This window comes from Carassius auratus, chromosome 7, assembly GCF_003368295.1.
Source record: "Carassius auratus strain Wakin chromosome 7, ASM336829v1, whole genome shotgun sequence".
Lineage (NCBI taxonomy): Eukaryota > Metazoa > Chordata > Actinopteri > Cypriniformes > Cyprinidae > Carassius > Carassius auratus.
The window spans coordinates 17204322-17228862 of NC_039249.1; the positions used below are offsets into that span (position 1 = coordinate 17204322).

The 24541-nt window shown below is 38.8% G+C and overlaps 1 protein-coding gene across 1 annotated transcript in view; it reads right to left on the reverse strand.

Moving 5' to 3' along the window:
- LOC113106118 (otogelin-like) overlaps positions 1-24541 on the reverse strand; it is a 46416-nt gene that overhangs the window by 18233 nt on the left and 3642 nt on the right. The window contains exons 4-23 of the mRNA XM_026267721.1: positions 24436-24508; positions 23804-23902; positions 23535-23692; positions 22342-22463; positions 21576-21784; positions 20963-21093; positions 20745-20851; positions 20281-20390; positions 19330-19455; positions 19126-19234; positions 18972-19018; positions 17967-18112; positions 16877-17009; positions 16129-16306; positions 15919-16043; positions 15620-15832; positions 15049-15214; positions 13671-13745; positions 13425-13468; positions 13149-13314 (exon numbers count right to left, since the gene is read on the reverse strand). Coding sequence (XP_026123506.1) covers positions 13149-13314; positions 13425-13468; positions 13671-13745; positions 15049-15214; positions 15620-15832; positions 15919-16043; positions 16129-16306; positions 16877-17009; positions 17967-18112; positions 18972-19018; positions 19126-19234; positions 19330-19455; positions 20281-20390; positions 20745-20851; positions 20963-21093; positions 21576-21784; positions 22342-22463; positions 23535-23692; positions 23804-23902; positions 24436-24508 — 2537 coding nt within the window. The remainder of the gene's footprint in view (positions 1-13148; positions 13315-13424; positions 13469-13670; positions 13746-15048; positions 15215-15619; positions 15833-15918; positions 16044-16128; positions 16307-16876; positions 17010-17966; positions 18113-18971; positions 19019-19125; positions 19235-19329; positions 19456-20280; positions 20391-20744; positions 20852-20962; positions 21094-21575; positions 21785-22341; positions 22464-23534; positions 23693-23803; positions 23903-24435; positions 24509-24541) is intronic.

Sequence of the window (24541 nt, forward strand, 5' to 3'; positions counted from 1 at the left end):
TGAGGGTCTCTGAGAGTTCCCAGCACACTGTCTGTTAGAACTGAGTAAACTTACACCCCAGATAGACAGGCGTTAACAGCTCTCTTTATCCCACAGCCAGAACGCTGGATCACTTACTGACATCAAAGAATGCGTGATCACCTGCTCCTGTTCTGCATGCATTAATTAAGAGACAAAGAAATGGATCCATAACTAAACAACCACATACTCCATTGCTCAGGAATTATTGTCATGCATCAATGACATTGCTCTTTCTCTCTGTACAAAGCAGACTTGAGAAAATAAAACCATGACCAAAACGAAAACTCAGGGATAAAATTTCAAAAACACTGAAAAGTAGGTTTTGTGTGCATAATTATAATAATTGTTTTCAAATGACTATAAAAAAATCCATTGCATGATGAATAAACTGAAAGGACTTATGTTGGATTGAGTACAATTGATAAGGTAGAATTTCATGAATACGAGGTTGCTGTCAACTTCTCTTTATTCTACTGGATTGAAAATTGGACAGAAAATGAGCTGAAGTGATTATTCAGTTGGCTAAGTCAGTGCGTCAAGAAAGAATCATTGATTTCAAGAAAGAATAAATGATAGTTTAAGATTTTGATGTTTCTGGTTGAGGGTTAATGGTGGCACAGATAATATTCCAGCCAAAGGCTCAGTTAGATGTCGATATGTGGAGTTTTTACTGTATGTGCATGGTTTGACATACACCGGGTGTATGAACATCCTTGCACAAACCCAGACCTCTCACACAACACATAAATTATTGCATGCTGATAATTATTATCAAACAGACCCTACAAACACACAAACTTTCTCAAAGCAAACCACTTACTGGAGACTTGCCACACTCTCATATGTTGAATACCAGTAAACAAATGTTCAACTTGTATGTTTTTGCTGAGAATCAAATATGTTCACTCCTTTCAATACCTTCTCACTGTCAACAACTTATTTAAAAAAAATGCATCTAATGATTAAAACAGTCTACACAATCTATTTTTAAAGAACTGAAAGCAGAAACTCGGAAGAGGTCTAGCAGACAATTCAGTTCAAACTAGGTTAGTTCAAAGTCAAAACTGGAAGTGCACAAAAAAAAATACAAAATAAAATCAAAGCACACTCCTCACCGTTTCTCTCTTGTCCATTAAGCTAAGGGTGATGCTGATACCCCGTCCCTCATGGGAGCAGCAGGTATAGGAGTGTTTTTGTGAGCTGGGGAATTCCTGCACTAATGAGAGCGAGTAATTACCCCCTCCTCCACCCCCAAGCAAAGTGGTTAATGGCAGCGATGCTTATTTACGCAGTAAACAGGTGCACAGCTGGATCAAATAACTGATAAGCTGCTTAAAGACATTCCTGTAGTCCATACTTCAAAATCAGCACATTTTCATTTGTCAAGATGGAAAGAAAAGAAAGGAAACTACAAGAAAAGAAAGGCATCTTTATGTATCTATGCTATAGACCTTTGGCTTGTGTGAATACCAATGTTTTCTGAACAATTATTTTCTCTCTTAGGGTTAAGGTCAGGTTTAGGGTTAAAGGTTAAGGTCAGGGATCAGTGCAGATGACCTCTACTTCTTCTCAGGTGTAATGCATCTGACTGGGTCTATACAATGGTACTCACTGCATTTTCACCCAGAGATTGTGTCACCCCAAACTGAAACATCTTTAACACACTTTGACGATTAAAGAAAAAATAAAAAAAATCCACTAGCCGATGTGAGGTGCGTTTCCCAAAAGCATTGTTAGCCAACTAATTGGTCACATTCACATGCATCAATACACGTTTCCTCAGATTATAAACTAAAGTGAGAGAACCTTAGTACAAGACTCCAAAGTAGAAGCACACCTGAGAGTTGTGATAATGTTTAAGAATAGAAAGAAAAAAAAATCCTATCTTTAATAATTAGTGGACTAATTTTCTGGGCATGAACAGGTGCACTGAGGAATTAAACCCACATGTAAGGTCTAGCTCACGTATCAAACAAAGCTAACACACACACACACACATTATACTGTTTCTAGTGAGACACTGCGCTCTGAATGAGACGGGCTGTGACTGTGTATGTATGTGTCTGTGTGTAAAAGAGTATGGCTGCTGGAAAGTCCCTGAAAAAGGTCTAGAGCATCAGAAGTCTCGGGCAAACAATCAAATACGTTACATTCTGCCTTTTACAGTCACTCTTGGGGCTTTCAGATGTACACATTATAGAAAACTGACAATCAGCAATGCATTCCTTCTGCATCTCTTTTTGGATTTAGCTAAATAGGTGAAATCACAGGTAAAATGTCTAAACTATTAAATCTTGATACATTTGAGATGCTAGATTACACAAGATATAACGTCTTGTTTTCTGAAAAAAATAATTAAAAAAACAACAAATATATATAAAAAAAGTAGTTAAAAACAACATTAATTCAACAGAAAAAAAACATTTAGTTTAAGTATAAATGCAATTAATTTGTATAGTTTATTTTGTCATTTAACTTATTAAATAAAATTTTTGTGATTTAAGATCATTTAGATATTTTTTTTTTTTTTTTTTCTGTGTAATATGAGTTTGCCACCCATTGTGGATATTGCTTTTGTTCATTTCTATCCCATATTCAGCATCCTGCAGTTACTATACCACTCAACCCTAATGATATTAGACCACATGTATAGCACATTTATCATTTCCAGACTTATCAATAATCTCATCACTACTTCACATAGTGGCATAAGGGGCCTTTGTGCCATATTTACACCAGCCCAGATGCCAAACTATCGAGTTGCAGGAATTTATTAAACACTCATGACAGAATCTCAGCCATGATATTTCTTTCCCATGATGCTTTTGACTAATGTTTTTCTGTTTAAAAGGTCAATAAGTCAGAAGAAGGTGAATCCCACACACACAGCCATCTAAAATGTCACATCCCCTCTGTGTGCAGTAGAGACTCGAGTTGCTCTCAAGATACATCCGTGACCTCACAGCCCTTTCACTACATGGCCGATGAATTTTCATGAGAGTTTTTCACTTTGTACTGAGAGTATTAGATTGCCTTTGTAATTCAGCGTTGGGAATGTCTGAGGATTCACAAACCAAGTGTTATACTCAACCTAACCACAAATGTAAAAATAACTATAAAATCATTCAGATGTGCAAAAAAGAAAAAAGAAAAAATCAACAGCGATTAATCACAGAGAAGAAACATTTAGCACACACTCAAATATGCAGCAACCAAATCAAATGTGTCACGAACAAAAAGTGAGCTGAGAAAAGTTCTCACAAATAATATATAAAAAAAAAAACAGAACATGGCATATTCCCAGACTCTCTTGCTGAGGTTGGTAAAAGGATAACTGAGACGAAGTCTTATCATGCTGTTATGGCTGAGGATGGCTTTAGGAAGTTAAGCTTGTGATATGGCACTTAACCTCCGTTTGCTTGTGTAGACACTGGCATTAAATGTATCAGATGACAAAAATCCATCTATAGAGCAAGAGTCGTGCTCTCTGAGGCCCCCTTAGTGGGAACGTGACGCGAAGGGGAGAAAAGAGGGGGAAGTGGAGTTGAGCGACAAAGAACTCTTTTCACCTGCCGTCGACAGCAGCAAAGGTTCCCACTGAGTCAGCGGAGACCCTTTAACTGATCTGTATCCACATCATCACCTGCTCCGGCAGACACCATCCGAGTGAGACCTCAATATGTAGAGCAGAATCTCATCTGTCCGTGAAAGAGCGCCTGGAGTATGTGTGCTTCTGATAATCTACACTACTTTGCTTGGAAGGTTTTTAATTATGTGGAGGAAATATTTGAATGGAATTTGATTAGGAACATTATGTGACACAGATAAGCTAAAAAAAAATCCCACTGTATGAATGCATGTGTAATGGAAATGAGTAGTTCCTGACGCTACTCGGGCGATTCCACCCACTGAGCTTAGCCATGGATCACTGCCCCATCACACACGTAAATACTGTACACATACAGCCATTCACCTACTAAATCCTCTACATCACACTCAAACACGGAAACATCTAACCTTTTAAATATATAAAAATAAAACTACCAATACACACCAAGAATAAACATACTCAGGAACATTTCGGGAGTTTGGTAAAAGTGCATTTGCATTTGGAAACCATTGAATAAATGAAACCAAAAGCAATCACATTAAAACTCAGTAAAATTACTGCAAAAACATCCAACCGAGAGTAGTAAATGGCAGGAGCACACTTACAAAAAGCACCGTGATAGCCCCATGTTTTTTGGACATGCCATCATAATACAAAGGTAAACTTTTAAGTGCCTTCACAATAAATCACATCATAAACCCATATAAGCATGAATTTGCTCAATTAATTTTTATCTTTATGTATCTATATATTATACTTTATCTTTAATATATACTATCTTTTTTATAAATATGTGTGTCAATGGACACAAATCGAACTAAAGCAAGGAATCCGCTATGTAGATAGTACTTGTATCTTTCATTTTAATGGAGAAAAAATCTTTGTTAATTGGAGGCTCTAAACTCTTCATTTTGAGTCCCTTTTGATTGTTTATTGGACATGCTTGTTTTTAATCTTGTTTTTTTTTTTGTCCTGTCTGGAAGACAATTTTCTCTATGTGATGATTGGGTGAGCTCTCAAATCGGCACGACTTTGCACCAAATAGCCAGTAATTCAGTAAAACAATGTAAGAGCCATTTTGGTCTTATGTACGGGTACGTCCAGTAGGGGTCACTCTTGCTTAATTGTTCACAATATATAGGTGGGAACCTTCCTTCAGGTAGCAGGTGTTGCTGGAGGGAAGGTGCACACCGTTTTTGACCGCTACGCTAGGTTGTTTGTACCATGCTATGCAAGTCATTGTAAAGGTGAAGGACTGGTGGATTTACTGACTGTTCATTTGGATTCTTGCCTATATGGAAATGAAGACCAGTAATGGTAAAATAAATCTACAACAATGAGCAATATTAACATCTTGTGTGGACATTCCATTTAATAGTAACCCAAGCATGCGCGTCCATCACAAGCACCATCCAGCATCCCTCAGCAGCTTAAAGTATTAGACTTGGCTGCTTACATTTAGTCAAAAACGGTTATCAACCTAAAAGGAACTGTGTTTAGCCTATACGTGACTTTGGAGCTTCATAATTTGCTGAAGGGAATCAAGTAAATTGGAAGAGCTTTGCATTGACTTTACCAACGACCAAGGTCAGCTGAAATCGCATCTGTGGATTATACACGCACGTCTCTCCTTCTGAATTACGGACTATCCGTCAGCGCAACGAAAGATATCGGAGCTGTTCTATAAACGTCAGCAGAGGAGCTGTGTTTAAACAATGGCGCCCAACGTGAAGAGGTATGTTTAGTAGCGCTACTTATTGTTGAATGGCCATTTCATTTTGTGTGCACACATCATGGGACATAAATCCAATGCATTGGTCGTCAAAGAAAATAATTAACTTTGGGAACTAGTTTCAAATTGTTTCGATTGTGCTTTTGACTTTCTGTGTATTATGGAGACATCTGAAAGTGAACACAGGCCTATGGAAGTGCCACAGTTGAGTGCTTTAAATGACCTTGATGTTCAAATGGACAAAGAAAAACGTGTTGTGAAATTAACTCCTAAAGCATTTGTTGCAAAGGTTGAAACATTACAGAGTGATAGAAAGTCTGTGTTAATTAAAGCTACTAATTTAAGAAAAAATATGCAAGGTCTGATGCAACAAAGAAATGTGAAAGATGTACAAAGTGCTTTTGATGATCTTTTAAATTTGTGTGATGAAGCAAAAGGTATTCATGGTTCTTTGATGGGTATGTTACCTGAAAGTGAGAAGGAAAAACATGACACATGGTTTAAAGCAAAAATGATTGTGAATAATGATTTTATTGCTGAAGTCAAAATGTGGGTATCATGTGCTGAGAATGAAGTTAGGTCTACTTTAAATGAGGTCATGCATGACAAGGTTGATGATGTTGATCCACATGATAGTATTTCAAATGTTGGTAGTAAACGTTCAAGTAAAGCGAGTACATGCAGTAGTGTTTCTTCTGCAAGAGTTATAGCTGAGGCAAATAAGGCTGCACTGCTTGCTCGTATGGCAATGTTAAAGGAAAAACACGCTTTGGAGGAGCAAGAGCAGAAGATAAAGAGGAAAAAGGAGCAACTGGAGTTGAATGCAATGCTAGCAGAATCTACTGCTAAACTTGCAGTTTTACAGGCCTCTGAATGTCACAGTGTTTCTAAAGCCTCTTCTAATATGCATTCTCAATTGGAAAAGGAAAGGGAGAAAGCTTCCTCAATTATATTGAATCCAATGGCAGAGGAGTTTCAATCTGCTGTATGTAGTAAAATGGAAACCCAAGTATCAGTAGTGGATCCTCCTTTGCCATCTTCTGTGCCGTATCAGGACATTCATCAGCAGACGTGGCAGGAATGTACGGACTTAGAAAGATGGAGTTCCCAGCATATACTAGGAAAAACATCAGTTCAACCTCATGGACCTCTTGCATCGGATAGAATTTCTCAGCATGAATCAGTTCAACCTCATGGACCTCTTGCATTGGATAGGATTTCTCAGCATGCATCAGTTCAACCTCATGGACCTCTTGCATTAGATAGGATTTCTCAGCATGCATCAGTTCAACCTCATGGACCTCTTGCATCGGATAGGATTTCTCAGCATGCATCAGTTCAACCTCATGGACCTCTTGCATCGGATAGGATTTCTCAGCATGAATCAGTTCAACCTCATGGACCTCTTGCATCGGATAGAATTTCTCAGCATGCATCAGTGCAACTTCATGGACGTCTTGCACCTGATAGGATTTCTCAACCGACATTAGTTCAGTCTCATGGACATCTTGCATCTAATGTGATTTCTCAGCCACAAATCGAGTGTCAGGGTGGTGACATTGTCACCATAATGCAAAGACAAAATGAAATAACCGCAGCTCTTGTCCATCAGCAACGCTGCACATCTTTACCAGCCAGAGACATTCCCTTGTTTGATGGAGATCCTCTTCAGTATGTTTCATTTATTAGAGCATTTGAAAAGGGAGTAGAGGAGAAGGCAAGTCATAGTGATTGCTTGTATTATTTGGAACAGTTTACTAGGGGGCAGCCTAGGGAGCTGATTCGCAGTTGTCTTCACATGACCCCTAACTCGGGCTATACCAAGGCAAAACAGTTATTGGAGGAACATTTTGGCAATAAGTATAAGATCGCCACTGCTTATTTAGAAAGAGCCTTGTCTTGGCCCTCAATAAAGGGGGAGGATGTTAATGCTTTGCAGTCTTATGCTCTCTTTCTGCGTGGTTGTTGCAATGTCACTGAGGAGCTGCAGTACCTTCAGGAGTTAGATATGCCAAGCAATATGAGAGTCATTATATCTATATTGCCTTTCAAGCTCAGAGAACGGTGGAGAGTTGTTGCACATAACATTCTGGAAACTACTGAATGCAGAGCTTTGTTCAAAGATCTTGTTCAATTTGTTGAAAGACAGGTTAGTATCCTAATGGATCCTTTGTTTGGTGATATTAGAGACTTGCCAACTAGCGTGAGGCCTTTTAATCGGTCAAAGCTACGTCCAGAAGGTAGAGTTAAAGGAAACATCTTTGCCACTACCGTTGCACCTGTGGAATCTGGGGAAACTACTAAGAACATGAGAAGAGAATTGCCATCAAATAAATCTAAAGTAATTCCATTATGTTTGTGTTGTGCTAAGCATCATGTATTGGAGTTCTGTCCACAATTTGAAAAGAGGAAGCATAGGGAAAAGATGGAATTTCTAAAGGAGAAAGAGCTTTGCTTTGGTTGCTTAAGTGCTGGGCACATGAGTCGTAACTGTGGCAAGCGGTTGACTTGTAGGATATGTAGTCAGCACCATCCCACTGTGCTTCATGTAGACAGAAATACAGCCAACTACAACCGAGCTTCCAAGGAGTCAGAGGCACACAAGTTCTTGGGATCGACTGAAACATGTGGTCATACAGGGGCCGGAAAGGATCGCTGTCTTCTTTCTATCTTACCAGTTCAAGTCAAGGCCAGTAAAGGAGATCATATACTCCAGACGTATGCATTCCTGGATCCTGGCAGTTCGGCGACCTTTTGTACAGAAAGCCTTATGCAGCGGCTCAATCTTTCTGGTAGAAAAACTCAGTTTCTGTTACAAACTATGGGACAGGAAAGAGTTGTACCTGCATACATACTTTCAGGTTTGGAAGTATCTGCTATTAATGGTAGCATCTTCTATCAGCTTCCACAAACACTTACACAGAAACAAATGCCCGTAAGTTCTGATAACATTGTATCTAAAGGAGATTTGTCCAAATGGCCTTACTTGGCAAAGGTTAAAGTTCCCCGTATATGGGGATGGCCCTTATGCTATAAGAACGGCATTAGGTTGGGTCATCAATGGTCCTTTGAATGCAGGCAGCCTTGAGGATGAAGACTGTTCTGCAGTGGTTAACAGGATTTCTGTGTGTAGACTGGAGGAGATGTTGCTTAAACAATACAACCATGACTTCAATGAGCGAGCTGTAGAAGAGCAAGGATTGTCAAGAGAGGATATTAGATTCTTGGAGATTGCTGAGAGTTCTGTCAAGCTTGAGGACAATCATTATACCTTGAAGTTACCATTTAAAAGGGAAAATGTGTATCTTCCTAACAACTTCTCTTTGGCAAAACAGCGGATACTTGGATTGAAGAGGAGATTTCAGAGAGATGAGCAGTTTTATGAGGAGTATGTAGCATTCCTCAAAGAAATGATTAACAAAGGATATGCAGAGCAATTGCCCACTCAGCAGCTGAAAGGAGACAGCGGCAAGGTGTGGTATATTCCTCACCATGGTGTACGTCATCCCAGGAAGAGGAACCTGCGGGTGGTTTTTGATTGTGGTGCGGCATTCAAAGGAACATCATTAAATCAGGTCCTTCTGCAAGGTCCCAATTTTACAAGTACATTGATTGGTGTTCTCCTAAGGTTTAGGCAGGAGTCGGTAGCTGTCATGGGAGACATACAGGCAATGTTTCATCAGGTTAGAGTGGCAGAAGAGGACCGGGATTTCCTCCGTTTTTTGTGGTGGCAGAACGGAGATTTTACAAAAGAAGTGTCAGTGTTTCGTATGACTGTCCATCTTTTTGGGGCTGTCTCCTCTCCAAGTTGCGCTGCCTTTGCGTTGCGAAAAACAGCAGATGATCATCAATGTGAATTCCATGAGGAGGTTGTTCAGACTCTCAAAGATAACTTTTACGTAGATGATTGCCTTAAGAGTGTGGCATCTGAAGAGGAAGCAGTTTCTTTGGTTCAAGATCTTTCCAATCTCTGTCAGCAAGGAGGTTTTACTCTGACAAAATGGATAAGCAACAAGCGCACTGTCTTGCAAACCCTTCCTGAGGAGTGTCGAGCCAAGGAGTGGAAAGAGCTGGATCTGGACAAAGACAGCTTGCCTGTTGAGAGAGCTCTTGGTTTGTTGTGGTGTGCGGAAACTGACTCATTTAAGTTCAAACTGGAGATTCAGGAGAAGTCTTGCACAAGACGTGGAATGTTGTCAGTGTCCAGTTCAGTATACGATCCATTTGGGATCTTGGGACCAGTAGTGTTACCTGCTAAGATCATGCTACAGGAGCTATGCCGGAGGAACTTTGGATGGGATGAGACTGTGCCCTATGAGATATTGTGTGGTTGGACACGGTGGTTGAAGGAACTTAATGCACTCTCTGAATTTAAGTTTGAGAGATGCATTAAGCCCATGAGTTGGGGTTCCTACACACATGCGCAGCTTCATCATTTTTCAGATGCAAGCGAACAGGGATATGGTACAGTCACTTACCTTAGAATCCAGAATAGCAACAGTGACATTCATGTGTCCTTCCTCATGGGCAAGGCTCGAGTAACACCTTTAAAGGCTATCACTGTTCCCCGCTTGGAGCTAACTGCAGCTGTTCTTGCTGTCCGTGTTGATCTGATGCTAAAGAAAGAGCTGAGGCTCCAGTTGCAAGAATCAGTCTTCTGGGCAGACAGCACATCTGTACTCAAGTATGTCATGAATGAGGACAAGCGGTTTCATACTTTTGTTGCCAACAGAGTTTCCATCATCAGGGAAGCCACAGAGACATCACAGTGGCGATATGTTGGCACAAAGGAGAATCCAGCTGACGATGCATCCAGAGGAAGGAGGGCTGGAGATTTTATCAAGAACAACAGATGGATAGAAGGACCCAAGTTTCTGTACAAACCAGAAGAGGATTGGCCTGTAAATATGGTGGACACTGTAGTAGGGGTTGAGGACCTAGAGGTCAAGAAGGAAGCCTTTGTCAATGTGGTAAATACTCAAGGCTCACTGAAGGGTACAAATAGGTTGATTGCTTACTTTTCAGATTGGAGAAGACTTCGAGTATCAGTTGCGTGGTTGCTTAAGTTGAAGAGGATGTTGTTGAGAAGGATTTGCAAGAGGAGAGAGTCCGATACTACTGAAGCCAACAAACAGAATGTCCTAGAGCAAGGGAATCGGATAGCTAAAGGTACAACAGGAGGACAAACCTTGTCGGCAGAGGATCTTATGGAAGCCGAGATGGCTATAATTTGGTATTGCCAACAGCAAAGATTCTCTGAGGAAATCGCTGCTTTGTCTTCTGGAAAAGATACAGTAAGCAAACAGAGTGCCATTTATAAGTTGGATCCATGGTTGGATAATGGGCTTCTGAGAGTTGGAGGGCGGCTGACACGGGGTTCGTTGCCAGAAGACACAAAACATCCGCTACTCCTCTGTAAAGATCAGCATGTGGCTACCCTTATACTGAAAGATTTACATCAACAGCTTGGCCATAGTGGGCGTAATCACATGTTGTCTGCTTTAAGAAGAAGGTATTGGATTACAGGAGCAACCTCAGCTGTGAGGAAGGTCGTAGCAGAATGCTGCTTCTGTAAAAAATATAATGGGAGGATGATGGGGCAGAAGATGGCTGATCTGCCTAAGGAGAGGATTATGCCAGACTATCCGCCGTTTACCAACACAGGCGTTGACTATTTTGGACCAATAGAGGTGAAGAAGGGAAGAGGTACAGTGAAACGCTATGGTGTCATCTTCACCTGCTTGGCCAGTAGAGCCGTTCATCTTGAACTTGCCAATTCTCTTGACACAGATGCCTGCATTAATGCTCTGCGCCGATTTATCAGTAGAAGAGGGCAAGTGGAGCATCTTCTTTCAGATAATGGCACAAATTTTATAGGAGCAGAGAGGGAACTTCGGGAGGCACTTTTATCATTGAATCAGGCTAAGATTCAACGAGTGTTATGTCAGAAGGGCATTAAGTGGAGTTTCAACCCTCCAGCTGGATCTCATTATGGTGGGGTTTGGGAGCGGGTCATCCGCATGTTGAGGAAGATCCTCACTGCAGTATTTCAACAGCAGACGCTTGATGATGACAGTTTCCATACAGTCTTGTGTGAAGCGGAGGCAATCTTGAATGATCGACCAATCACCAAATTGTCTGACGATCCAATGGATCTTGAAGCTCTCACTCCCAATCATATTCTGTTGTTAAAGGGAAAACCATCCTTATCTCCTGGATTGTTCGATGTTCATGACTTATACATAAAAAGAAGGTGGAAACAGGTTCAGTACATATCAGACCTCTTTTGGAAGAGATGGGTTAGGGAATACCTACCGTTGTTGCAGGAAAGGCAGAAATGGAACAAGATTAAAAATAGCCTCAGATCTGGAGACATTGTGGCCATTATGGATCCAACGGCACCTCGAGGATCCTGGCCACTTGGAAGAGTTTTGGAAACATTCCCTGACAAGAAAGGGCTGGTGCGCTCTGTTCGCTTACAAACTAAGTCAAGTGTTATTGATAGGCCTGTAGCAAAACTTTGCTTTTTGCATGAGTCTATGGGTTAAGGGGTTTGTTACAAGCATCGTGTGTGTATGATGCTTGATATTTCTATTTGTTTATGGCTCTCTGTTATGTGTTGGGAATTGGTATGCTGATTTATCCCAATTAGGGGCCGGTATGTAAGAGCCATTTTGGTCTTATGTACGGGTACGTCCAGTAGGGGTCACTCTTGCTTAATTGTTCACAATATATAGGTGGGAACCTTCCTTCAGGTAGCAGGTGTTGCTGGAGGGAAGGTGCACACCGTTTTTGACCGCTACGCTAGGTTGTTTGTACCATGCTATGCAAGTCATTGTAAAGGTGAAGGACTGGTGGATTTACTGACTGTTCATTTGGATTCTTGCCTATATGGAAATGAAGACCAGTAATGGTAAAATAAATCTACAACAATGAGCAATATTAACATCTTATGTGGACATTCCATTTAATAGTAACCCAAGCATGCGCGTCCATCACAAGCACCATCCAGCATCCCTCAGCAGCTTAAAGTATTAGACTTGGCTGCTTACAAACAATATTGGGAAATATTATTAAAATGTAAAGTAATTATTTTCCATTTTTATATACTTTAAAATGTCATTTATTTTGATGGCAAAGCTGAATTTTCAACAGATATTACTTCAGTCTTCATAAAATATTTTAAAATGTTGATATGCTGCTTTTTTATTATAACTCTTGTTGCTCGGTGAATAGAAAGTACAAAACAACAGCAGCATTTTTAAATAAAAATCTTTGGTAACACTTTAGGATAGGGACTCAATCTTACTATTAACTAGTTGCTTATTAGCATGCCTATTATTAACATACTGGCAGTGTATTGGTACTTATAATGCACATATTCTGCATGACCATATTCTACATCCCTAATCATACCCTATACCAAAACCTAACAGCTACCTTAGTAACTATTAATAAGCAGCAAACTAGGAGTTCACTGAGGCAAGAGTCATAGTTAATGGTTTATTAATAGGGAGAGAACTGGGCCCTAAAGTGAATTTTGACCAAATCTTTTGTAACATTATAAAAGTGTTGCTAAAAGATATTGTACTGATCCCATACCTTTAAACTGACAGTGTTTGAAATAAGTATTTCGTAACACATTGAGTTTAGCGTTTATAATATTGTCTCTTGCCTAATGCCATTTGTAAAGGCTCCAGCTGCCACTGGTAAATAAATTAATAGTCTACCATAGTATGTTTTTGTAAGTGAAAACAGAATGAAGACAACAAAGACCTTACTCACCCTGCGGGACAGACACAGCCAGGCACACAAGGCTCATGGGTGGAGCAGGTGAGGTTGAGCAAATACGATTCACAGGTCTGTTCACAGGCTAGACCTTTATTGGCCGTGTGGCCATCTACTCGGTTCTCACAGTCCTCATAAAACTGCCCTGGTGGACACAGGGTATCTGAAAGAGGAGAGAACACACACTGAACTCAAACCAACTGCAAACACTACAGATATTCAAAGAGTTTCACACAGATAAACTACAGCAGGATGCGGAAATACAACACTCACCAATAACTGAGCTCTGGGAAACAAGTTTTCCATCTTGGCAAATTCTGTTGAGGTAAAAGAAATAAAGATAAAAGTGATGTGAAGTAGAGAGTCTTTTGTACTGGGCTGCTTTGATATCTTTACCAAGCCAATATATACTGATAAAAAACTGAAAAAACACAAAAAATAGCTTTCATTGGGAATGTGATATGATGGAGAGTTTGACAGTGCGGTGACATTTAATATGAGTGAATAAGACAATCTTACTGTACACCAGATGATGTCAAGATCACATCTCCAGGAGAATAGTCAGCACCAAGAAAACTGCATGGACATTCACTCCTGTATCACAAAATATTAGAAAAATATCTGACTCTGAATCAATAAATTATGCAAGGAGAAAATATAACTGAAGGTGCATCCCAAATCGCGTACTTAAGCACTATTCTAAGACGTTTTGAAGTATAAATAATGTGAGTAGTGCGTTCACACTGAAACTTCAAAAAAGAAAAAGTGCACTTTAAAAACCCGGATGATGCTTTTAACCAAAAAAACGAAGTGTGGAATGTTGGACACTTCACACACTCAACTGTCACAGCTTTAATTATGTAGCGAAGGGGGAGGGGCTATCAGACTCCGATTATGAATGACAAAATAATCGTATATAATTCATACACTACATGGTTGAGTGCATAAGTACATAGTGTATGAGTGCATAGCATATAATGCATCATTTGGGATGCAGATTTTAATTCTATACAATTTAGTTAACTAACACAATGTCTTCTTAACCTAACGCTGAAAGCCACAAAACTGCATAACAGCGCAGCCAACCACAAGATGTTTACTGTACAGATGTAAGGAGTGAGGATGATGGCTAGTTTCAGCTCATATGACCTACAGTATGAGACAATACAATCTCTCTGAGCTGTTTTAGAGAGTTGAGTTAGTGCAGTAGTTGGGTTAGAATTGAGAGACTTCAGGCCACAGTGCAGCGGTTGAGTCTGTAGTAGAGTATGAGGCCACTCTCACGTCCCTGACTTTCTCTCAGCCTCTGCCAGCGTGAGTGCTGTAACTTTAGCACACACTGAGTATGTGGCAGTGGGACACGGGACATTTAAGGGAAGTGAACCCATGTGAGGGTGAGGAGGCTAAAAGCGTTATACAACACCTGAGGTTGTCAGGTCCATAACATTTTACAGCCTGCTTGACTGAGGACTGCAAATAACTTCAGTCTCACACACACTAAATAACTCAATCTAGGTCTGAGTCACAGAGCTAATGTTACAAAATTAGGAGGGTGTTGATTTAGCTTATTTTTCAGAACTTCGTAGCAGTTAGTTTCATAATTCTTGACACTGTGAATAGAAGAATGGTGGAGTTGAAGTGTTGGATGGAAGCTGTTTATATAGCATTGAGTTTTTGACTGACAAAATTAGATCCTCATGCACTTTCATTTGGATCTCCATTCAGTTCTAACTATGCAGAAAATATAATGGATAAGCACTGTTTTAAAAGTTATTTTAATTACCTTCCAAACAAAAAGAAGAATTTTAAAAGCAGTTCATAGTGATTGTCTGCTAAGCTCCAAAAAGCACTATAATGCACCATAAAGCAGTTGATACGACTATATTTGAAATTTTACCGTGGCACGCAGGTGTGTGTATGCATGTTGAAGTATGTTCCTTTTGGGCACACGCAACCCTCCTCACACTCTTCGCCACACGGCTGAGGGAGAGACAGAAACAGGCAGCGACGCTGACATGACGACACACAGACTCCATACTCCATAGAAGACGGACACGTGATGGCTGCAAAAACATACACATAGGCCACATGCATATACATGTTTACTTTCATATACAGGAAACTTTAACTTTCTATTCATCATAAAATCACAAAAAATCATGATTTCCACAAAAAGCAAAACTGATTTCAGCATTGACAAGAAGAAAGGTTTCTTGAGCACTGAATCAACATATTTGAATGATTTCTGAAAGATCATGTGACACTGAAAATTCAACTTTGCCATCGCAGGATATATTAAAATAGAAAACTGTTATTTTATTTTTTATTCGTTTTTCACAATATTATTTTTTCTGTATTTTGATCGACCTGGTGAGTAAATGACGCTTCTTTCACATTGGACATTACAAAATCTTACTGACCCTGAACTTTAGCATGGTGGTGAATGCATGTGTAAGTGTCAGACTGACCGCACTCAGGCAGCTGTGAGCGGAACTCAATGATGACCCCGTGTCTCCTGCAGGTGCGGGCGTAGTGAGCGAGGATGGAGCAAAGGCACGGTGCTCCACATCTGCAGACGTCTGCGCGACACTGTAGCTGGAAACCCACCGGACTTACGTACTCATGACAGGCAGAAAACACTTCTTGCGTCAGCACATCACACTTCTCCACTGCATATGCGGCTGGCATCACACAAACAGACATTCAAGCATTACAGATCCCCTTAAAAAACCTAAAGCTTAAAAAGGTTTGGAGGTGAATGTGTCACCTGCTTGCTGGTGTGTGTCACAAGGGTCCAGCTGGGGTAAGCTGGGCCGCGGCACACATGCTGAAGACACACGCCATGCATTTCCAAACAAGTATGGTGTGCTTTCAATCATGCCAGAGGGTGCGCTAGAGTAACACATCAACAAAATTGCACATTGGAGAATAAGTTGACAACAGGGAGAAAGCACGCAGGAAGTAGAGTGGAACCTACAGGAAGTCATCCTGAATGTTGCCGTTAAATGTTCCACAGAGCCCCACAGTATCATCTCTCCACTGCTCCTCCAGCTGCAGGTACAGCCTGAACTCCCTCCAGTTATACTGCAGCCGCAGACCCTGCGATGACTTCACCTGAACAAACATGGACGACAGCTCCTGGATCTGAAACACATCTGAGAAGATACCACTATATTAATCACACGAAGGACTGTCAATAAGTCACCCAATAGTTGTATAGTTCACCCAGAAAAAATTATTGTCATAATTTATTAATTTAATAGACTTTTTTCTTCTGCTAAACATGAATGTAACAAAACAGGTTTGGTTACCACTGACTTTCACTGTATGGACAAATAAACAATATCTAATTTTATGTTCCACAGAAGAAACAAAGTCATTCAGATTTGGAAAGAAAATTTTTGTGTCAGCTATCCCTTTAACTATTTTATGATGATGGACATCAGTGGATGTGTGTTTGCATGCAGTCTTCATGTGCTGTATGCAGAGGAACACATTCGAGGTAACACAGAAGCACAAAACACAGAAATATATTAATCTACTAATATAAGAGTATGTGGCGGTGCCACTCAGAAAAAGAAAAAAAAATAAGATACAAAATCTGTCACTGGGACTGGTACTAATGTGTAACTGTAAGGTACTAATATGCACCATTTAGGGATAAATAAGGTACAAAGGTGTACTATTTGCCAACATCTCATTACAGATCAGCGTTAGTACATTACCATCTGAGTACGGCAGTGAGATCCTGAACTGGCTGGCCAGAAAAACCTCTCCACTGTGGCTCATTGTGATCTCAGTACGTGGATCTTCATCAACCATCAGGTTGACTGACTGAATACAAGCACCATCCAGATTCTGCAGACATAACAAAGCAAAACTAAATCAGAGAGCCAGAACGTCCCATACCAGCACACACAATATCAGCAGCTATACAACTACTGCAGCGAACACAATGGATGAATGTCTGCACAGGGACACAAACCTATCGGTCCATCTGTTTCAATTTGGACTAATTCAGTAATCATGTCGTTTAGGAATTAAGCATTTATGCTTGTGAATGAGTTACTGAGAGCTGCTCACAGGAGATAAACCACTCGGACTCTGAATTGCTCCATTCAAGGAAATGATGGACCCTACCAACAGGTGCCTATGTGAGGATCTCTCACCGGCCGCTTTACTGAAATACATCTCTCGCTCTCTCTCTTCTCTCTCTCATCAGCAACAACAAAGTCTCTGGCTCTGTCATTCAGAGGCTCAGATAAGCAGAACAGCTTGTTCAGAGTCCAGACAGTGACACTATACACCAGACTGCTCTCCGTGTGTTGAGTTTTAGCATCAACACGTCTGGGCTTCAGGAAAGGAAGGCTTTGAAGGAGAGAATCTCTTCATTTTTTGTATCATTTCATGTTTTATCTGTCAAAGCTAAGCAGGGTCTAATCACAGCACAAGCGCATCTAGGACTTTGTTTCAACTCAACCCAAAAAAATATAACTTTAGGCTGTGCAATTATTTGTGCCTAATCGCCTGTCTAATTTAACTATTCTAGTAACTAATTTAACTAACAGACTAACAAGTACAGCTATGCTAACTGCTAATATTCCAATAGCTTGACTAATCACACAAATCTAGAAGCTGTAGTCTTTCTACTGGAGCTGTGTTCCAGCCCCCAGATTACTCTTTAGATCACCACACTAGAGCAATTCTGGAACGTGATGAATAAAGCTTTGGCATGCCTTAAGTCTTTTCTCTGTTGTGTGCTAATACTTGAAGCTTGTGTTGGTGCGGTGAGCATGAAAGTGCACTGGGACTTACGGCTCCACAGGGTGCATTCTGAATGGTCACTGTGAACATGCCCGAGTTTCTGCTCTTGGCTAAAACGTACTGGCACGTAGCAGGAAATGTGTAAATGCGGCCATCAAACGACTGGAAGAACATATCTCCTGTCACAGAGCACTCCCCTGTAAGCAAAAAACACAACACTGTTCAAACATTTGGGGTCAGAAAGATTTTTTTAGTGTTCTTAAAAATACAATAAAACTTTAATGTTGTTAAATATTATTATAATTAAAAACTACTCATTTAATTTATTCCTGAATTTCTTCAAAGATAACAATCTTTAACGAGATTTCTTTCAATGATCTATGTTGAAAATCATTATGCAGTTGAATATCTTTGTGAAAACTGTGACTGTGATTTTTTTTGCTGAATATGAGTTTTTGATGTTTTTACACACACACACACACATGTATATATATATATATATATATATATATATATATATATATATATATATATATATATATATATATATATATATATCAATATATATATATAATTTTACCAATTTAATGCATACTTGCTAAATAAAATTATTAATTTACTTTTAAAAAGTCTTACTGAGCCTAAACTTTTGAATGGTAGAGCATTTCCATTAGCATATTGTTCAGTTTATCAAAGTAAATTGTTGGAATGAGTTATTAAGGAGAAGTATTTCTTTTAGAATAAGACCTTTCTTTAAATTACAAGCACTATATATATTATATATATATATATATATATATATATATATATATATATATATATATATATATATATATATATATATATATATATATATATATATAATTACATTTGCTATGTTTGACTAAATAAACTAAATCTATACAATCATATGATAATAAATTTGCAATAAGATAAAGTTAGTATCAGTGAAGTGAGAAAATATGGTTTCGAAAGAAGGGAATGTATAGAATGTGAAACATTTGCAATAGACATCATGAGGCCCATATAAAAAAGGTAAATAAAAAAGATAAACACCTGGGCAGCTGTTCTCAGTGCAGTTCCACATGCCCCCAACACATGTACTGAGACAAGAACAAAAACCGATTCATACATTAACACAAACACAAGCATCAATTCTTCATTCAACCAAGTTTGCATTGCATAAGATTACATAATGATAATGTCTGACCAGTTGTTGCAGTCTTCCTGTATGACACGTCCAGAGGGGTACAGCATGCCATGGTGCTCACAGGGACAGTCTGATGCCTTAACACACACCCCATTCTCATAGATCAAATCTAAAGACAGTAAAATGATTTCATTATTTTCAAACATTCACAAATGAACACACATATAAAGCTTGTGATTAATTCATTTAGTGTTATGTTTCTACCATCGGGGCAGTAGCAGCCATCCAAACACTGCAGCTTGCTGTCGATACAAATGTGTTCGATCTTGCAGTGCATGGGACAGCAGGTAATACACTCTCTGAAAAGGAGCTCGGTGGGGCAATCAACACCTACAGCCAAGAACAACACATACTCATACAAAATATGCTAAAGAAAACCCCGAAAAAAAAAAAAAGACAAAATTACTGAATGCATGACCTTTTATAAAATGCAGGCAACAGCAACATTTCAATAAATTGTGACCAATATTCAATAAACTGTATTTTTCTTTACACCTCTGATCAAACATTTGAATAAGTAAGATTTTTTTTTTTTTTTTTTTTTTGAATTGTTATTTTTTATTATTAATCATTTTATTTGCAAGGGCATATACATTTATACAATAATACAGTAAAGATGTATTATTGTTATAAAATATTGATATTAAAAAACAAATGGTTTTCTTTTGAACTCTTTACTCATCAAAGAATAGTGACAAAAATGATCTTTGGTTCCAAAGAATATTAAGCAGCACAACTGTTATACAATATTTCATAATAATAAATGTTCCTTGAGTCCAGTGAAAACTATAATAATGGCTGATAAAAATTATGCTTTGCCAACACAGGAACAAAATTAAAAATGTATAATTATATTCAGGGGAACTTTAAAAAAATCTTCCCAACCACAAATTTTGTACCATAGTTTATAAACAATTCACACACCAGAATAATCAATTCTTGGTGCAAACAAATTCTTACACCAATTGTAGGTTTATTCTGTATGGTTACAGTTGTGTGTATATTGGAAATTTATTTAACATCTGAATACTCATTTAGAAATAATAACTATTTCTAGAATTTAGAAATTTGGTTACTATATTTACAGTACATTTAACACCAAGACAAAATATGCTCAAATATCTCAAACATTTGTGCATCTGCAGTGTAACCTACTGCAAACAGGAAAGTGTGATCTCCAGTTATGCAGCGGATGTCCAGCATGAGCACATGCTCTGGCATACTCTGTGAAAACCTGGCACACAACATCACCATTGGGACCAGACCTGCACCAGGTGAAAACATTAGACATACACAAGCGTTACATAATGCAATAACATCAATAGCATAAATATGTTTAAGATAACACATAAAGATATAAAGATGTTCCTTTAGCTCATTTGATAGAGCATTGATATCAAGCGCAAGGTTGGGGGTTAGGTTCCCCGGGAACACATGATAGGTAAAAATTGATAGCCTGAATACACTGTAAGTCGCTTACGATAAAAGGATCTGCTAAATGTATAAATTTACTTATTTATAACACTTTTTAAAGTAATGTCAGTAGTTTTGCCATGTAGATTTATAGCTTTCCAGTAGGTGTAGTAATGTCAATAGTTCGGTGTTATGTCAGTACTTACAGGCAGAGGTCATTGGAGCAACTGGCCATGTATGAATATGGACTGACAAACTCATGGCAAGACTGGAACGGTTCCTTCAGGAGGGTGGCACAAACTTCCTCCACTTTCTGCAGTGAAGAACCAGAGACCTTATTCACCAAGTGTATCATGGTAAATCAGGCTTTGTTCGGTGTGGGACAAGTATTTTCAGTTTGCCTGTGTGTATTTGTGTGCAGTACCAATAAGACTCGAGGATTCTGTATGGCACATGGCGATGGATAAAGAGAGGGAACAACAGGACACCTGCCCAGCTGTGGCTCCTCCTCTGCCCAGCTGTTTCCAAACATAGCCAAATCCTGTGTAAAAACCCCTGTAGAAAACAGCGATAAATGCATTTATGCACAGTCAGTGATGCATAATGTGTTTGTACTTGTTTTAATCATTGTCAAGATTTTAAAGTGTACACTGAAATGGTGTACAAACAATTTTCAAACAGAATTACAAAAAACCATTTACGCCGAAATAAATGTGACATTTTGCAAACAATTATATGTTCTTGTAAAACATTTTCCAATAATTTTCTGTTTTATTTACAACTTCAGTGCTGTGACAAATGGTTTTAAGTAAATATATTCTCAAAAACTGTATACATAATAATTATAAGTAAATAATGTATGGAACTAATTTGTTAATAAACAAAATGGCCTGTACTAACTGTATAATCATTACTTGTTTCTTACTGTTCAAAACTGTTAAAATCTACAATTTCTTGATTTAATCTCTAATCCCTTTCCATCACAAGGGGTTTTTTTTTCTTCTTTTTTTTTCAGTAAGAAATTGAGTAAAACTTGCCATAGCTGGTCTTCAGGTCATCCTGAGTGTCAGCATTGAAATTTCCACAAAGTCCACAGGTGTGTCCTACAAACTCGGGACTCATCTTGATGTACACAGAGCCAGTGAGTCCCTGCCAGGCCAGCGTGAAACTCTGTGGCTGTGACACTACAATGTAGTCAGAGATGCGCTCCAGCTCAACATCATGAATGTGATGGGGCAGCTGCACACTACAGAGAGAGGATGTTCAGTTAGAACTACACACACACACATAGATCATACTTTTACTTCCTCTACAGTCAGAAATTTGGGTGTTATATTAGACAGTTACTTGTCTTTTGAAAATTATATTTCACATGTTATAAAAACTGCATTCTTCCATCTTAGAAACATTGCCAAGCTACGAAACATGTTATCTGTTTCTGATGTAGTTAAGCTAGTTCATGCATTCATGACCTCTAGACTGGACTATTGTAATGCACTGCTAGGTGGTTGACCTGCTTCGTCAATAAACAAGCTACAGGTCGTCCAAAATGCAGCGGCTAGAGTCCTTACCAGGCCAAGATAATATGATCAAATTACCCCAATTTTACAGTCTCTGTACTGGCTACCTATTAAGTTCCATATCAGTTAAAAAATATGTACATCAATTTGACATAGTCACCACTGTCAAGCTAAACTTAATTGTCTGTAAAACTGTTTTTCAACAATTTGTATCGCAAAAAAAGCCCTATACAACTAAACTTTTAACTGAATTTAATTGTTGTAGAATGTGAATGTTTATTACCTTTGACCTTTGAAAGTAACACTGAAGTTCTGTAACCTAATCTCCCCCTCCCAAGGCAGGAAGAGGCTGATTGAACGAGTGCAGGAGTATGGGAAAGAACTGCATTCTGGGTCATTGTGCACCTGCAGATGAATCACATGATATAAGAATCTTGCCATATTAAAAAGTGAAGAAAAACTAAACTAAATTGAAAGTTTAAAAGAATACCAATGCTAAAGTAGAGCGGAAGCAAACCAGATTATCACTAACATAAAGTGTCTGCAAATACAGTGTGAAGCTCTTAAGACGCTTCCTCTCCACCATCAAAGAGTGGAGTCCTCTTATCCAGAGCAGCCGGGCCAATCCTGGTTAAGTTCTGCATTACTGTCGGCCATCCCTTTCAATTCATTGATAAATGATATTGGCACTTAAGCTAATGGCCTAAAGAAACTCCTGGCTGAGTTAGCTCACCTCCTCTGGATTCCCATCAGTGAGTCTGGGAGAACAAAGCCAATTCTGTTTTGGCCCTTGCCATAATTACTGTATTAAACTGTAATGGGAATAAATGACCATAATAATGAGATCACTTTCTCTATGAATGCCAATAAATATTTTCCTCAGGCAAGAGCTGTGCAGTACACACACACTTATAGCATCTCTGATGCACAGCAGAGAACAGCAGCCTGCTTGAAACTAACCACATCTAAAGCTAATACACTCTCCGAAAAAAACAAAAGCTGTCACTGGGTGAGAACCTTTTTAAAACATTCACCTTTGTACCTTATTTGTCCCTGAAGGATGTGTATTAGTACTTCAAATGTAACATTTATTAATAAATTTCGAAAAAGGTGCTGCCTCAGAGACAGCTTTTGTACCTCTGTTTTGAAGATAAAGGCAATAAAGGCAACAAATAACCATTTGGTAAAGGACATATTTTCTGGTGAATAACTATAGGTGGTTATGTGGTTGATATATACTGATGAAGGATTCTAAGCTGAAATGCCATGGTAGATATACAGTATCTTAAAAATAATAAAACGCTCTTCACCACAAGTGTTGCTCAATCCCTTTTCATTGTTGTTGAATGATTATAGGTGACAAAAGTATACTGTAATGAATGTTGATTATTATTATTATTATTATTATTATTATAGAGAAAATGATCACAAATAAAGCAAAATAAATATCCTATTATAAAGATTATAAGAGATCACCTGTATATGTACACTTGACCGAGTGCTGTCTTCACAGTCTCTCAGTAATGTGTAGCTGCATTTTCCAGGGAAGTAGTAATAAAGTCCATCAAATGTCTCATAGTTGTATTGCCCCCATGAGCGGCATGTCATTTCTCGCTCAAAGCCTAGGTTGGGGACTGAAATATTTGATCTATTATTTGTCATGCCAAACCTCTCAAAATGAGATTAAAGTGCATGATCAAATCATCTCAAAATGAGATTACATTTCTCGATCCATGGTACAGTACCTGTCTGGCAGTGTGATCCAGTGGCCTGGTATAAAGTGCAGTTACACAAGTCTGGATGGACACACCAACCCCCATTCAGACAAGGAGATGTACAAGCACCTGTATAACACAAATAAAGCTCATTAAATAGTGTGTGTTTCAGTGGATTCAAGTGTGTGTTTGGGATCTGGTATCTGAAGTGATCACTGAAGCATTAAGATGAATCCTGCTCTTGTGTGTAATGATGACACTCATCAGCCTGTTGAACAGATGTCTAGTGAAAGAGAGGAAAGCCCCTTTCTCATATTTCAAATGAACATAACTTGTATTGTTTGGAGTTCATCATTACAAGAATTATGTGTATGCATCACAAGCTTGCACACAGTAATTATTAATATGATATAATAGCTTAGAATTATTACTAAATGCAATGCACAAAAAAGATGGTTTCACTAGCAAATTCTTGTACACCCACATCAACAAACAGTTCATTACAGATGAAGCCCTAAACATATGTGCAGGTGTCAAGAGCAAAACATGCAGGCAAAAATAAAAAATAAAATAAAAACTGCATTGTTTAACAGTGGGATTGTGCACAAAGACCCAAAATATACACAAAGAGAGCACATTGTAACATTTAGTTCAGTTCTTACCGGTGGCTCTGCGGGGTGATGGCTTCTGTGCTTCTGTTTGTTCTGTTGACGAAGTGTTGCTCTCTAAGGATCCCTTTAAGGAAAAATTATAAAATATGTAAGTTAA